Source organism: Plectropomus leopardus, chromosome 12 (assembly GCF_008729295.1).
Source record: "Plectropomus leopardus isolate mb chromosome 12, YSFRI_Pleo_2.0, whole genome shotgun sequence".
Taxonomy (NCBI): Eukaryota; Metazoa; Chordata; class Actinopteri; order Perciformes; family Serranidae; genus Plectropomus; species Plectropomus leopardus.
This window is the reverse complement of record NC_056474.1, coordinates 9,873,867-9,889,260: the sequence shown is the minus strand read 5'-3', so window position 1 is coordinate 9,889,260 and position 15,394 is coordinate 9,873,867. Positions and strand designations below refer to the sequence as shown.

The following is a 15,394-nucleotide window of genomic DNA, read 5'->3' as shown; positions in this document are numbered from 1 at the left end:
AATGGCTGTTTGTCTCCATAAGTCTTTTGACACAAGGCCTTGTTTTAACATTGAATATATTTATACAAGTTTTTTTTATTTATGTTTTTATTTTCTTACTGCAACTGATTAAGGAAAATAGCTGCTTTTTACTTTTTATGGCATTTTCCCATATGTAAGATAGTAAAATGCTGAGTGGATTCATAGGTTGTAAAGATTATATGCCCCTGCTGCACCATCGCTTTGCTATAGGCTACTCAGTAAAGATTAGGGCCCGACAGGCTACATTTCAAAATATACTTAAAAGTCCAGCGTGTAGGATTTAGGGGCATCTATTGAGAGAAGTGGAAGCTATATATCAAAACTATGTTTTCATTCATTTACGACATTTAAGACAAATTGAACAACAGAATAATGTCAGCATCTCATCCCAAACACATTAAACAGTTTGTAGGAATCAGTCGTTTAAAATGTGATCAACTGTAAATGACACAATTTGCTACATTTTTGTTTCCCCAGAAATTTTCATGGACAAAATTTCAAAAATTTGGCTATGACTTTTCAAGGACTCATAATTATTATTATTTTTCTTACCTCACTTGCCCAGTGTTTTTTCAAACATACCAGATTCAAACTCTATTTAAACATAATTTCAGCTTGCTGGCATACATGAAGGGAGAGAGGAAACGCTGGAAGAAAACTGTATGCTATGGTAAACAGAACACACAAATATTACAATAATTGATCAAAAAATATAATTACACACAGTAAAATCCTATGACTTTTCCAAAACTTTTAATGATTTTTACTAATTCCATGGAAAATGTGTTTGTGAAATTCAATGACTTCTCATGGTGCATGACCTTGAAAACCCAGTGTTAAGGCTTTAAATGGATCTCTTTCTTGTTATGAGACTTTCTAGCTATAACAACAACGACATTGTTAGAGCTTGGTGTCCGAGGCTTGAGCCCCGAATGTTTTATTATTAGGATTGGCTCTAAAAATGTAGGATATGTACATGTTTAAAAAATTAGAATAGTCCTAATAATAATAAAAAGCCCCAGATCTAATTATCAATGTCATTTCATTTACACTTGTATTTAAATTCACATTCCACCACTGTTAACATAAACTGATTCATTTAACTATTTTCCCAATTCTCGTAACTTTTTTTTTAATGATAGCAGTTGTAATACTGATACCTACTAATATTTTTAACATAAGAATTCATAATTATTCTGGGAAAAAATGTTTTTAAGGATGCATTAAAAATCACAGAAATAGAGATTCTTCATATATATATATATATATATATATATATATATATATATATATATATATATATATATATATATATATATATATATATATATTATATATATATATATATATATATATATATACACATATATATATATTAAGTTGGGGAATGATCCTACAGAGTTCTGGGTAAAGCTCCTAATGTCCTATAAATTCTAGAAACACCCCTGTATAACAACAGACATGATACATAAAATAAGAAATTGCAAACTTCTAACCCAAGAACACACCAACAGAGAGGCAGGTGTGTTATAAAGCAACAAATCAGAGGTTTCAAATAAGTTTATTGCTTCATGAATAAAATGCGAGAACAGTCTTTAAAAGTTTGAGGCACTTTGATATATGACAACAGTGAAGGCAGGATTAAATGTTACTCAGAAACCAATTTTAGAAGCATACTGCTTCAGTGACAGAAAAACTGAAACGGTCACCTTCAAGACCTAACATGCCTAAACATAAGATAAACGTGGAGCTATTGAATAGCTAAGGATGGGGTTTCTACTGTAGCATATGTGTATACTGTATGTTCCCAGTTGTAAAGCATGCATCATCTGCTTCCGATTGCAGAAAATCAGTTAGAAAATAATCATATTTTCTGTTTACTTACCTCTTCCCCCTTCAAACGTGACACTGCAAGGCTTTGGAAAGTATAGAATAGATAAAGGCTTTGCACGCAATGACTGAAGATCATCACACTAAGCAGATGTTTACCAGAAGAGCCTACAGTGACACAGCCCTGTTTCATTATCTTTATCAAAATATTTCACATTTAGTCTGCTTCCAGCAACACTCGTCCATACTACATCCAAAAATACTTCCCCGAATATTAAACATGCATCTTTCCAACAATTATCATCATTCTTCAGAAATGAGTCATTGTGCATTCGCAGTGTTTTTCACCGCATTTTCAAATTTGTATCGAGGGTACAATCACACACAAAGTTAGATTTCTTCAGATTAATCCAGTTCAGCGGCAGTCAAGGGTAGATCAGATAAATAGCTCGAAGCAGTCTATTTTTACTTTGACATTTTAGCTGGAATTAGAGATGTTTAACTAAGTAAGCACATGTTAACCATGTCCAGAAGCTATGGCGGGCACAAACTGACACACTACAGTAACAAAGAAGATTCGTGATACTGGATTTGATCATTTCTTTATGTGTGCTTTCATTGAAATCCCCCAAAAACTGTTAACTGTACTCTTTCAGCTAGAGTGATTGAATTCTTAATTGTTATTGTCCAAAGTCGCATCTCTCACTCTCTCTCTCTCATACACACACACACTCACAGGCACACACTCACACTCATGTTCTCCAGCTGTGTCACAGTGCAGTCCTGGAGTCTTAAAATACTGTTAATTCACTAAATTAGAATTATCTCTAGATCCAGACAGATGTCTTTCCATTTTTTACAATAGTCGCAGCCTTTTCTGCGGCGGATTTCGGCCGCGCTCCTTGTTTCTCCTGGACTGTATTGACTCGATTTTGCTCGGCCATAGTGCCCCCAGACACAGGACTGCTGGTTCTGGATGTTTGCTGGTTGTTTTTGGTTTGATATGTTTGAAAGGCCATATCGAGCTGTTCCTGGGCAACCCGAAGGTGCCGATGCAGGCTCGCCAAATCAGACGGGATATTCTCATCCGGGCTGGTGCACTGCTGCTCCTGGGCCACATTGGCCATGTTCTGCTCGTGGGTGATGAGGCTGTTGGGGATCCTGCTAGGTTTGTCTGTCTTCATCACGAGGTTGTACCCCGGAGGGGAGGCTGGGATGTTTCGAGAAAACGGGCAGCTGTAGGACGTCCGTCGGCCCCGGTTCCTCTTCATGCGAAGAGTGTCCCGAAAAGCGCCTACTCCCAAGTGAAGCATCTCGCACACATTTAGCACTAGACAAAGACAGCTTACCACATACATGATGAGGAGGAAGATAGTTTTCTCAGTGGGCCTGGAGATGAAACAGTCCACTCTGTGTGGACAGGGGACCCTGTTGCATACGTATGAAGGACTAACTTGAAAGCCATAGAGGAGATACTGTCCTGCAAGAAAGGCGATTTCAAAAATAGCTCGCGACATGAGCTGAAGGACATAGATTCTCATCAAGCCTTCTTGCATAATTCTTCGACGGCCATCATGTTTTGGGGGGTGATTGCTACTGCTGCTCGCTGGTTCAGGCTTAGCCTCCTGCACCTCCAGTGTATCCTCATAGATCATGGGCTCTGCATCGTCATCTTCCTCCTCCTCTAGGACATCCTCCAGATGATGGTTCTCCCTCCACCTGGAGTGAGGAGGAGGCTTTTTGCGGAGCCTGTGGTGCTTCCTGCGGTCCTCCTCTGTAGTTCGGGCTATCTTGTGGATGGCGTAACCCATGTACATGATGGAGGGAGTGGAGATCATGATGATCTGGAAGACCCAGAAGCGGACGTGAGAGAGCGGAGCGAAGGCATCGTAGCATACGTTGTCGCAGCCGGGCTGCTTGGTGTTGCAGGTGAATTTGGTCTGCTCGTCTGAGTAGATGGACTCGCCTCCGACTGCTGTGAGCACGATGCGGAAGATGATGAGCACGGTCAGCCACACTTTCCCCACAAAGGTGGAGTGGTTGTGGATCTCTTCCAGGAGACGAGTGAGAAAGCTCCAGCTCATGTTGCTCTAACAAGCTTTTCAATTAGAATCTGTAAACAGAGAAAAACAACCTAATTAAGACCCAAGTAGAGACCCATCGAAGAAGGGATTTGGACTTGAAAAGGCTGTGAGTTACAGTTTAATTCCGTTTTAGTGGATTGTAATTTTGCTCCCGGAATCACAGTAAAATACTGTAGTATTATGTCGTAAGTTTATATACTTCTTCCAGATGTACTCCTTATATCAAAAGCCTGTGCTGTTTATGTCCAACCCAAACAAAACCATACTAGAACTGCAATTAACATTTGTTTTCAGTTTTGATTTCAATTCAAATGTATTTATAAAGCACATTCAAAATCAACAACAGCTGACTGAAATGCTGTACAATCCAAAAATAGCAAAACTATAAAAATAACACAGAAAAATAAAATAATAAATAACCCAGGGGAAACACAGAGACCATATAAACAATGTAGTGGAAACACAAAAAAAAAAACTGTTTAAAAGACAAAGGAACAATCATTTATAAAGGCAACAGGCACAGTGAGTTAAAAGCCAGAGAATAAAAATGTGTTTTAAGGCAGGATTTAAAAACAGGCAGTGTAGGGACAAACCTAATGTGTAAAGGCAAAGTTATTTTGTCATTTTGTTTGTTATTGATTGTTTTATTATCTATAAAAAAATGCTCAAAAAATAACTTGAAGGATCAAGTTGTTCCTAAAATACTTAATTAATCAATTAATCATTGATCAACTAACCATTTCAGCTATAAACCATTGTGGGCTGACAGGAAATGTGGACTTTACAAATGTGTCAAACATCAACTACACAGTTAGACTTCTTGATGTAGAGGAGACATTCATTTTCAATCAATTGCGCAGCCAAACACAAGACAATGGCTTGTGTTGATTCATGTCAGTGAGCAGGGTGATGTCATTCAGTCAGCCTATCTGAACACACACCACGCAGTACTCTAATATCCAGTTTTAACAGAATTAAATAGTTTCAAAAAGGGCTGAAATAGCAGAAATAGAAATGGTAAGATTACAAACAAGAACACTGAATCAGAAACGTACAAATCTGGCAATGATAACAAACATTTTGGTTACATAGCTTTGACCAAAGAACACACTTAAAAGGGTGACGCGCTAAAAACATAAAATGAAACTGAGTGCTCTGAATATAAGACGAGTCTATTCTGGCACAAGTGTGTGATCCGCTCAGAGAGCCACTTCAGAAACATATTGTACAGTGTTTTCAACACATCATGCCAAGGGACACACACAGTCTAACAGATGACATGAAACCTCACAGTGTCATCCTCTGACTCTGTGAGGTGAATGGCTCTACGACAAGGAGACAGCGTAGCGCTTCTGTCCCCTTCATTCATGGGCCGGAGCAGCAGAGTTCGTGTTGATCTCATGACTGCGGCACTGTGTTCCCTGGCGTGGGATGTGCCATCTCCCCTGCCATCTGAGTGAACAGGAGAGGCTTGTTGATCTGCCACGAGGCCTCCCCTCCAGATCCAGCACTGCTGACGCTGGGGAGGGGGGTACAGCCACACGGAGACAGATGGCACCTATGGTGGGCGAGTCAAGTCTGCCCCAGGATGGCATGACAGGAGGGCCACTACACGGAGGATTTCTAAGTTTGAACGAATCATACTGGAGCAGAAAACATCCTGCCCAAACACGGCCGTGATCTCAAGACATTCGCCTGCTATTGATGTGTTTTGCAAAGTGTTTTACAGCTTGCTATGATCATTTGTTGCCTTGTCTGTCTTTAATTTTCAGTGTTGTTACAATTTTAACGTCTCTCCTGAAGAGATGTCTAATCTAAATGTCTGTTTAATAAATAAAGATTAGATTTTACTGAGGACAAAGAAGCAAGTGACAAAAACTGAGTTTAGGTTTAAGATTTTATTTGTGTTGGTTACGATACGCAACACACAAAAGTCTTATAAGTCTAATAATTTGAAAATGTGGAAAAACAAGCTTCAGAAATGTTACAAAATAAGCTACAGATGCATTGTAGTTATAGAAAATATTCAAACTGAATAAATACAATCATTTATGATATTAAAATTTCACAAATTAGAGACACTTTTTTAAAAATAAAGGCTTAACAAACTGATACAAACTAGATAGTTATTGCATGGTTAAGGCATATTTTTCAATCCTAAGCGCAGGTATTTTATCATTGATGCAGGTGCAGGCCCAATATATTTTACATTATTAAACAGGTATCATATTGTATTGTGTTTGGTGAAAATATAGCAATAGATACATGCTTTTTTAAGCAGCATTTTCATATTTGAAGACTTCAGCAATGGTATTAAATGATCTTACAGCCAGATGAATTCAGACCTCACAAACAGTCCACAATTTCACTGTAACAAACTGAGCATTTATAATTTTGAGAATTAAACAGAAACTACAGTTTCTTTAGGGAAAATCAATAACTGAAACAACCCACCTGGAAAAGTTGCACATGCATTTCCCATCCTGAAAGTCTCCTGTGCCCTCTCTAGATATCCCCTGCTCAGTCTGATCCATGGAATACCACTTCAGTCTTAATGTCCTTGCCTTCCCCGCCTTATTGATCACTCACAGGATGGCGAAAACGAAAAAAACAGTGACGAAACTGATCAGACTAGACTCTCTATTTATTCCGTTTTCCCACTCTGTGCAGAAGTGAGGTCTCGCCGCTGTGAATGCCTCACATTCTGGCTTGTGTCTGGTTTCTATTACACCAGCCTTCTGCCCAAGAAGGAAGTATAAAAAACAGAGAGGCAGAAAAAAAATCCTCCTCTGGCAAGTGACCCTCATCCAAGGGTTCAGACTTGAGGATATCGTACTGCAGATTGAAATGAACACCCAGCTGAGGGAGCGTGTTAATCGCAACACAGTCAACCTCCCCCCAACGCTTATGTGCAACATTTGTAACACAGATGATGAAGGTCTCTCTCTCTCTCTCTCATTCTCTCTTTCTCTGACTTTGTCTCCCTCTCCCTCTTTCTCTTTACTTCTCCATCATCTATGTGTCTTTCTGTCTTGCAGGTTGATGTTTACGTGCCCTCCAACCATTTGTACAGCAACAACAGTATCTGACTAATGTATAGAGTCGTGGCACACTTCACACGCGTTTGTAACAATGCAAAAGGTCATTTAACATCCACACCTCCTCCTCTCTCTTCCTCTCTTGTCTCACACACACAACAGCCACAGTAATATGTTGGTAAATGCAGATTAGCATCCTCTATATTATCTGTCAATTACATAAGAGTTTACAGTGGGTGACAGTTATGAAAAAACAACTCTGTAGAGACAAAGATGGGGAGTTTGAGGACAGAAGTGTCACTGAGACATAAGCCATCTTGCCTCAGCGCAGATCCGCTAGAATGTAACCAGCAGGTACGCTCAGTCATATCAAGTGTCATAATATTTAGATCCTCCATCCAGGCAGATGGCCAGATAACAGAGCAGTGGACAGGTTGCACTCTGCACTCCTGCTACACGTCTTTTCCGACTTGATGTTTATACTTTCAGGCTTTCACCTCGGCCTGAGGAGCGCAGTAGCACACGTTGTTGCTTGAGGCATGAGGTGGATTTTTTCACATGATGGCAAAAGTGGCTGTGTGTGTACAGAAGTCTCTCCCTCTCTCTCTCACACACACACACATATACTTCCTTACATTTTTTTTAAGGTCTGAAATAACACGACAAAGTACAGATGAGGTGGTGATTCATGCAAGATTAAACTTGGAAAGAAATTCCTCCATCTCTTTATTGTATGTGCCAGATGCTGCTGTCAGGTTTGGGAAGCGATCTAAAGTCAACTACTTTTAATCGAGGACAGATAAACGGGTTAGTGTCTGGCTTGCGTTAATGAAATGTGTCTGGTCATTGTCACAGTGACCATATTATTATAATGTTACTTTCACAAGGCCCTCAATAACCCTTAATTATGACCTGTATACAGCTATAAAGCCAAGAAAAACGTTCAACAACATCAGCGAGGCCCCCATCAATCAGATCACACTTTCAACTCAGTTCTTTAAATAATGACGGAAAAGTTTTGATTTCCTGTGTTTCAATATACTGTGAGGATATTAGACTGTCTTTGGTTGAAGGGTGAGGTTGCAGATTGAATTTCAGAAAGCTACGGTGGATGAAGCAAAAAAGTGGTTTGTCTGTTCTGGGCTACTGTAGGAACAACATGGCAGACTCCTTGGACAAGGAGCATGCCTCCAGGAACAGCCAGGCTTTGAGGCCAGTGGAATGGACTGCACTTGTATGGCACTTTCTTAATCTTGCAGCCACTCAGAGCACTTTAACACTACATGTCACAATCACCTATTCACACGCACATGCACACACAGGTGGCCGAAGCTACCGTACATGGTGCCACCTGCTACTCTGTTACCATTCACATGCACAAAATAAAACTAAAAAAGAAGAGATCTTGGTTTGTCTGTCTGCTGTTCCAACAATCACCAACTCTGGTTTGTCAGAAATATGCTGCATTCAAATGGGACATGCAAGCCTGTAGTTACGGCATGGGAAGCCTTGTACACGACATGCTTGGTGTTCAAGTGGTTAAAGAGCACTGCAGTGTGAAATATCAACAATGAGATTGCGCAATCACATGAGAAGTCTTTGTATTTAGATCTCATTCTGTTTGAGCAGTTTGCGGTCAAAAAGAAAGCTCTGAGAGCCAGCCATCTGTGCCTGCAGGACCCATCGTCCTGAGGCCTCACCTTCAGGGCTCCCCTCTCCTACTGACTGAGGAGATGTGGCGTAGCGAGCGCCTGTGGTGCAGCACTGAAGAAAAGAAGACAGGGGATGCTGCTGGAATGACTAGAGCATTTGGGGTTTGGACATGTGCTATCCCTAAGGGACAGATACGCACGTGTTTTTAAGTTGCAGCAAGCATTCCTCTCCAAAATCTTCCCATCATCCAAAAGACGCAGATGGTCCAGAGAGGGTTGTTAAGTGAACTAAAAGCCAATTAGAGTTTATATTTCTAAATAGTTGGTAGATCCCACTGCAATTTACAATGAGGAGCTACTCTATCTGTCTATCTACCTGTCTATCTATCTGTCTATCTTCATCTTCATCTTCATCTAAATATTAATTTGGTTGGTGTTGGTTGGTGTCTAAGATAGATACCACTGGTCATCCATCATTGTAACTTCCAGTTCTAAAAATCTAACACGGCCTAAAAATAACTCATGTAATTTTAAGAGTACAGTGTTTTACTTAAAAAATATTTTAAAAAGAAACAAACTTTATCTTTACTTACTTTATCACAATCTATCATTGGCTTTTATTTTAATTGTTTAAAAAACATTGTATGTATTGTAAGTCAGGGCTGACATAGGTTACCACAGCTGTAGTCAACGGGAAGGGGGAAGTTAACATGTATGTTGAAACATGCATGTTAACTTGCATGTAAATACACTTGTATTTTTTGTTGCCTACCCAGTGCAGCTCAACCACACGATTAATGGCTGTACATATTTGGTGTATGGTTTAAAAACTTCGGCAGCAACTTCTGTAGATAATTTGAGTTAACAGGCTAATTAACTAATTAAGCCATCTGACTGTTATTATGTAAATAGATAAGATGCAGCATTGTAACACCTATTGTGTGCTTCCACTTAAATTTGAACACAAGCAGCTCATTATAGGGTGCTTAAGATTATTTAAATAAAGTTGGCAAATAACCACATGTTTATAATTATTAACATGTGGATTACCAGTAATACCATCACTCAACTCTTGGCGATTAGGCTCACTATAGTTTGATAGAGCAGCAATTATTTAATAATAGCAAATACTCAAATTTTAGCAAAAAGAGTAATTATAAACAATCGATTTTTTAAACAATTAATTAGTCTTTGAAACAGCATTAAAACATCTGAATGGCTCACAGTTACTTTGAGCAAAACCAAAAGTGCACAAATGCATCCAGTCAAACCAATGATCGTCTAGTTTTGAATGTGTTGTCCCCGTGTCCTCGGACAACTCGGGCTATTTTAGCTTTGGGAAACTGTAGTTCATGTTGATAAATATTGATTGGACCGCCCAGAGCCAGGAAAATATTACAGTATTCCCCTGTAAGACATTGCTTGACATTGCTCTTGTCACAAGGACTGGCAACATGTGACAGCCAAATGAGAATGTTTAATATTCATTAGGTTACAGTTATATTTAGTGTTACATGTAAAACAAAGCATTTTTTTCAGTCGTGGTAGCATCTGCGAGATGTGAACAACAGTCAAAAAATCCAACATGACAGCTGACAACTGAACACAAACTTACTTTTTTGAAAAAAAATAATGATGATAAATTATTAGCATAAATGTAGTAGTGCACCTGCTGTATGGAAAAATTCATTTTTTTAAATTTTCCTTAACATTTAATTTCAGACACATTTTAACAGAAGGATTTTGTTATTCCCAGACAGTTTCACCTTTAAGAGGTCACAGGGAGCTGTAAGGGTTTGCAGCGTCGCCGAGTGTTGAAGTGATGCAACATGGAGGAGTGAACATCTCGACAACTCTCCTTGGCTGCCACCAATGTCAACACAAGAGTTTTATCCACATGTATTTACTGAACAAAGTTGATGCGAGCAGACTGGGGGCTGTGGAGGTCTGTGTTTATGTAACAGATCAAGCTCCACCATGTGACTTCAATGTGCCCCCCGCCCACCCCCCACCCTCAGAGAAAAGAGTGACACAAGACACCAGAGCAAAAACATGCAACTTGGTGCCTGGACTCCTCCTTCTCTCCCATCTCTCCTACTACTATCATTAAACTGATCTTACCAGGCTGTGGGGGAGTATCCCATAGGCAGCCTGAGAGTGGTGGCAGTCCCATCTCATTTGTTCATTTTTCTCCCAGTTTCTCAGCCGAGCCTATCCTACCCCCAGGGTGAGTGCGTCCCGTGCCAGTTTTACTAAGGCTGGAGTCCACTGAAGCGACTGAGATGAAAAGCCTTGAGGTGGATGCCAACAACTTCCCTTGGCCAGGGCTCTGCGTCTCCCACATAGAAGCAAAGCAACTTGTATTGAAAATTAGCCAAGACACAACTGTACAATTAAGCAAATAAACACAACTTATTCAGTTAATACTTATGAATTTCTAAAAGAAATTTAAAAAGTGTCAGGTATTCCATCATTTTCCTAAAAACATGTTTACTTTACAATCTGGACTCACTTAAAAATTCATGTCAAACTATTTAAAGCTCTGCACAAAACAAGGACGTGTAAAAATATTTTAATAGTCCTAAAAGTAGATTTTATTCCATTGGAATAAGTCTGTTTCCTGTCATAGAGGCAGGTTACATATTTTACCGCTCTGATTTCAATCACTCCGGTAGTAAAGATTTGCCTGTAAAAACTCTGCTGCTTTACGTGAGGTATCAGGTCGACCTGTAGACTTGGCATCAACAGCTCAAAAATCTCAATCATTCATGTTTGTCATTTACTATGGCTGACCTTGTGCCATTTTTGTCCAGTTTGCCAGCTTTATTTTTCACAGGAAAACTGTTAATATTGAAAGTATAAAATATAAAGTATAGAAACAAGTATAAAAGAGCCCTAAGGAACCAAACATTTACTGGGAACAAGACTTCTCAAGTTTAGGGGAGACTTTAGGGTACCCACAGAACTTGTTCCTATTCAGATATCTTGAGGTGACCCTATTGAAAATGACAATGCTAATTGTTTCCTTGCCAAAATTTAGCTTAACTTTCAAGTGTTCTTTTGCCCCCCTCCCAGCAAGCTATTCTGACACAGTTGGTACCAATAGATGCCTTAGGTTGTCTAATTTCAAAGTGAGTGCACCACAGTCTTTTAAAGACAATAAAGTCAGTTTTTAATTATTTTCACCAGGGAAGCCAGCAATTGACAGGAGCCATGGCCCCACGCTGATTGGGGGCGTCACAGCATAAAGCATCAGTGCTTGAAGTAACGGACTGCCCTGTAGACTTGACATCATGAGCTCAAAAATACTGTCTCATTCATGTTTGTCATCTGATATGAACTGACCTCTTTGCTGTGTTATCACTGTACCAGTTTGTTGTGGGGTTTTTTTTCTCAGAAAAGGCATAAACGGTTAAAGTGTGCAAACCAGTGTCCACAGCACATGACTGACTGTTGGCTACATGATAGAGTAAGGTCATATAATGTTTTTTTAAGTTGCTGACAGGCTTTCAACACATTGAGGCTCAGTTGCAAAAAGATGGTTAAATGGAGCTAATGGAAATACTTTTTGAGAAAAAAATCCTCTGTGTTTATTGATATTAAAGCAGATCGTGAACAGATGACACTAATTAAGACTTACTTAAGAGCTCTTTGATCACAAGGGTCTCCAAAATAGAAAGACACATTGTAATTGAACATTCAAGTGAATCAAGTTCACAAGATTCTTATTTTTTTTATTCCCTGTCATTGTTTTTGCACTCGCTGATGAGGTTTCCCATCAGGGCAGTACAATCCAACACACAACTACCCATCCAAATAAACAAAATAACAACGCTTTGCTTGCAGAGCTGGAGGGCCTTAATCTTTGACATTATCTTGTCTTAACTGGCCATGTCATGGGCTGATCTGAGGCAAGCCCAAAGGAGCAGCAGACCTAGTCAGGGTCATTTGGACTACCAGAGATATGTTTACTGCAGATCCTTCCTTCCAGATGCCTTAGTGCTGCTGCCCTTCTCCAACTCAGTGAACTCCTGGTAGCAATGCTGCAGGATTACACTGAAAACAGCGATACACCCTCTCTCTTTGGCGTTCACTTATGCAACAAGAGCTCAGATCAAAACTGTATATTTGAGCTTACTGTATAGTGTACTAGTGCACACGTGACATTTAAAGCTTAACTATTAAGTCCATGATAAGATGAGGCAAACTGCTGAGCAAAAGGCACTGGCAAACAGGAGGAACAGATTGGGCAAAATATTAACTTGCAAGGCAAATGTGTATGTGATGATGTAAACCCAGAATATTTTCTGCAAACAGAAAACAAAACTGCTTTTAAATGGCCTACATATTACAGTTTTTTGTAATTGCCGAGACATGAAAACTGGTACTTGTGGCACAATAATTTAAAGCCATAATTTAAAAGTCTGCTTTTCACTAATTTTGAAATTCCAAAACACACTTCTTGCAAATAACTACACACCATTATCTACACCACACACACCTTTCAAAAGTAAAAGCCTGTGTGCTGCTTGCTAAACACCAAACTCAATCATCAATCACCTGCACCAAGAGTGCACATGTGAAAACACCTGCAACCAATTAGATCACTTAGCAATCAGAGTTTAAACAGTATGAACGGGATTAAAGTTTGTTCTGTCATGTGCACAAGTGAGGCCAATTTTGGAGAGAGGTTATGTCTGATACTGTTATAATTATTGAGAATAAACAAATCAGTTTGTTTCCAAATGCATTTGCGTTCATAGTTTATATTTACATCAGAACATGAAAAAGACTCTAGATAATAGTGTTTTATTCACAGCACATTAGACAGCAATTGGCATGCGGAAAGACCTATTTATCTGGTGTTTGTAATCCAAATATACACATTTTATAATGGCTTATATAGTTTTGATTAAGAGTTTGCATTTGCAAGAGGTGTTTTAGAGTTTAGAGTTTTGACAAATGGGGGCTTTAGTTTTAGAAATGTTGGCATTAGTAAAACACTGATCATTAAGAGCAGATGTATGTAGCTAATATTTGCTCTGCTTATGTCAATTGACATTTTTATCCACTAGATGGCATTCATGTACACAGCTGACACACTCCGAGGGAATGTTTTCAAACATCTTGCAAATATGTGGTACTTTCCAAATCACTTTTATGTCAATGATCGGTCTGTTATCTTTACCCACACAAGAGGATAAGATTATTGACTTTTGGAGCACTGGCCCAGTTGGCACTGAGTGATATTAGGTGGAAAATATAAAAAAAATAATGGCAGTTTAGACACTAAAACATAACTGCCAGATCTTCATGATTGCACAAACATATTGGCTGAATAATTTAGGCGTTAAGATTGAGTTATAGTATTTTTTAAGGCATTTAATACATCTAACCAGCAAGGGAGTGTAAAATTCCATTACTACAACAGTTCACATGAGGACTACACCAAAACAGGAAGGGTTGTTTTATGTGCTGTGTCCTCATTGTTTCAGGCTGAAAACCGCTTTCCTGTTTAACTGCCCCTCTGTATCACTGAAATAGATTCTTCTCCTTTTTTTTCATTTGAAAAAATCCCACTTAATATGTTTTAGATTACTTTATACAAACACTGCCATTCAAATTTACAGGCATAAAGCAGTAACTTACTGTATTAAGAGGTTTACTAAAACTTCATATCAATCTGAGCTGCTGTGGCAACACGATAACCGCTACTGTCCATATTTTAAAAATGAAACAACACATAATAAAGTTAGATTTTCAAGGACAGAATACAAAACAACAACACAATATGAGACAACAACACAATGTGATACAACTGTCATTTGGCATTAAAAACTGGCATTAAAAACCAAACCTCTCAACATGGCGTTTAACCACGAGACTGAATAGAAAAAGGATGCATACATCACATTTAAACAAAAATGTAACAAGCAACCTACTTATTTTCTGGCACTTCAAGTTGCATGAACGTCTTTCTCCAGCTTAGTCAAAATGCTGACAAAAATGAAAGCCTTTGTTTATGCATATAAAGCCAATAAATACATACAGTATTATGAGCAGCATAATCCACAGCACCACAGGGGTAAAAAAAAAGAGTAATGAAGACTGTACCTACCTGTCCATGCAGATAAAGCAGCAGCCTTATTCTATGCTTATGTTCATCCTGGGCGGGCATCCAGAGGCATCGTTTCACTGTCAGACTCAGAAGCAGGATGAGAGAGACAATGGGTCATTTTTCTTCAAAACCCCTCACCACCAAGTACAGGCACGACACTCAGGAGACCAGCATCCTCCCAAAGGCCCCATTGTTTCCCCGCTCGTCTGCCTCCACTGCCATGACCACTCGCTGTTTATTTATTTAAATCAGGATGACTCCTGCTACAACCCCATTCATTCACCCAGAAATTAGAAGTGACGTAGCTCTGGACCTCCAAAACCTTGCTTTTCCTGATTTAGCCATGTGTGAGTGTGTGTGCAGGCCTGCATGATGTGAGAGTACTACCAAAGTTATCATCAGCTGACAACATTATTTCCAACATATTCTTTAAAAATGGTGTCGTTAACTTATAGTGTACTTGTGGGTGTTTAACACATTTCATTATCCACCTAAAAAATACTTCACCAACAAAAATTGTCCCAAAAGGTGCTTATGATGTTAAGTCAATGCATGGGGACCAGTTTAACAACAGCAAAACTGCATACAATATTTTTACAAACTCTAACACAATTCATGCAGTATAATATGAGTCTTACTTATCCAATCAGA

General features: G+C 39.0%; 1 protein-coding gene across 3 annotated transcripts; it reads right to left on the bottom strand.

Annotated features, from left to right (window-relative positions):
• Nucleotides 1–1,590: 1,590 nt before the first annotated feature.
• Nucleotides 1,591–14,817, bottom strand: gjc2 (gap junction protein gamma 2). Of its 3 annotated transcripts, none has more exons than XM_042497072.1 (2): nucleotides 14,744–14,817; nucleotides 1,591–3,964 (listed from the first exon to the last, which is right to left on the bottom strand). In XM_042497072.1, the coding sequence occupies exon 2, from the start codon at nucleotides 3,933–3,935 to the stop codon at nucleotides 2,679–2,681; it is 1,257 nt and encodes a 418-aa protein (XP_042353006.1). In that variant the 5' UTR covers nucleotides 3,936–3,964; nucleotides 14,744–14,817; the 3' UTR covers nucleotides 1,591–2,678. The 3 variants fall into 3 exon arrangements, with proteins under 3 accessions (XP_042353006.1, XP_042353007.1, XP_042353008.1); XM_042497073.1 differs by lacking the exon at nucleotides 14,744–14,817 and adding an exon at nucleotides 14,568–14,632; XM_042497074.1 differs by lacking the exon at nucleotides 14,744–14,817 and adding an exon at nucleotides 6,390–6,420.
• Between the last annotated feature and the right edge of the window lie 577 nt (nucleotides 14,818–15,394).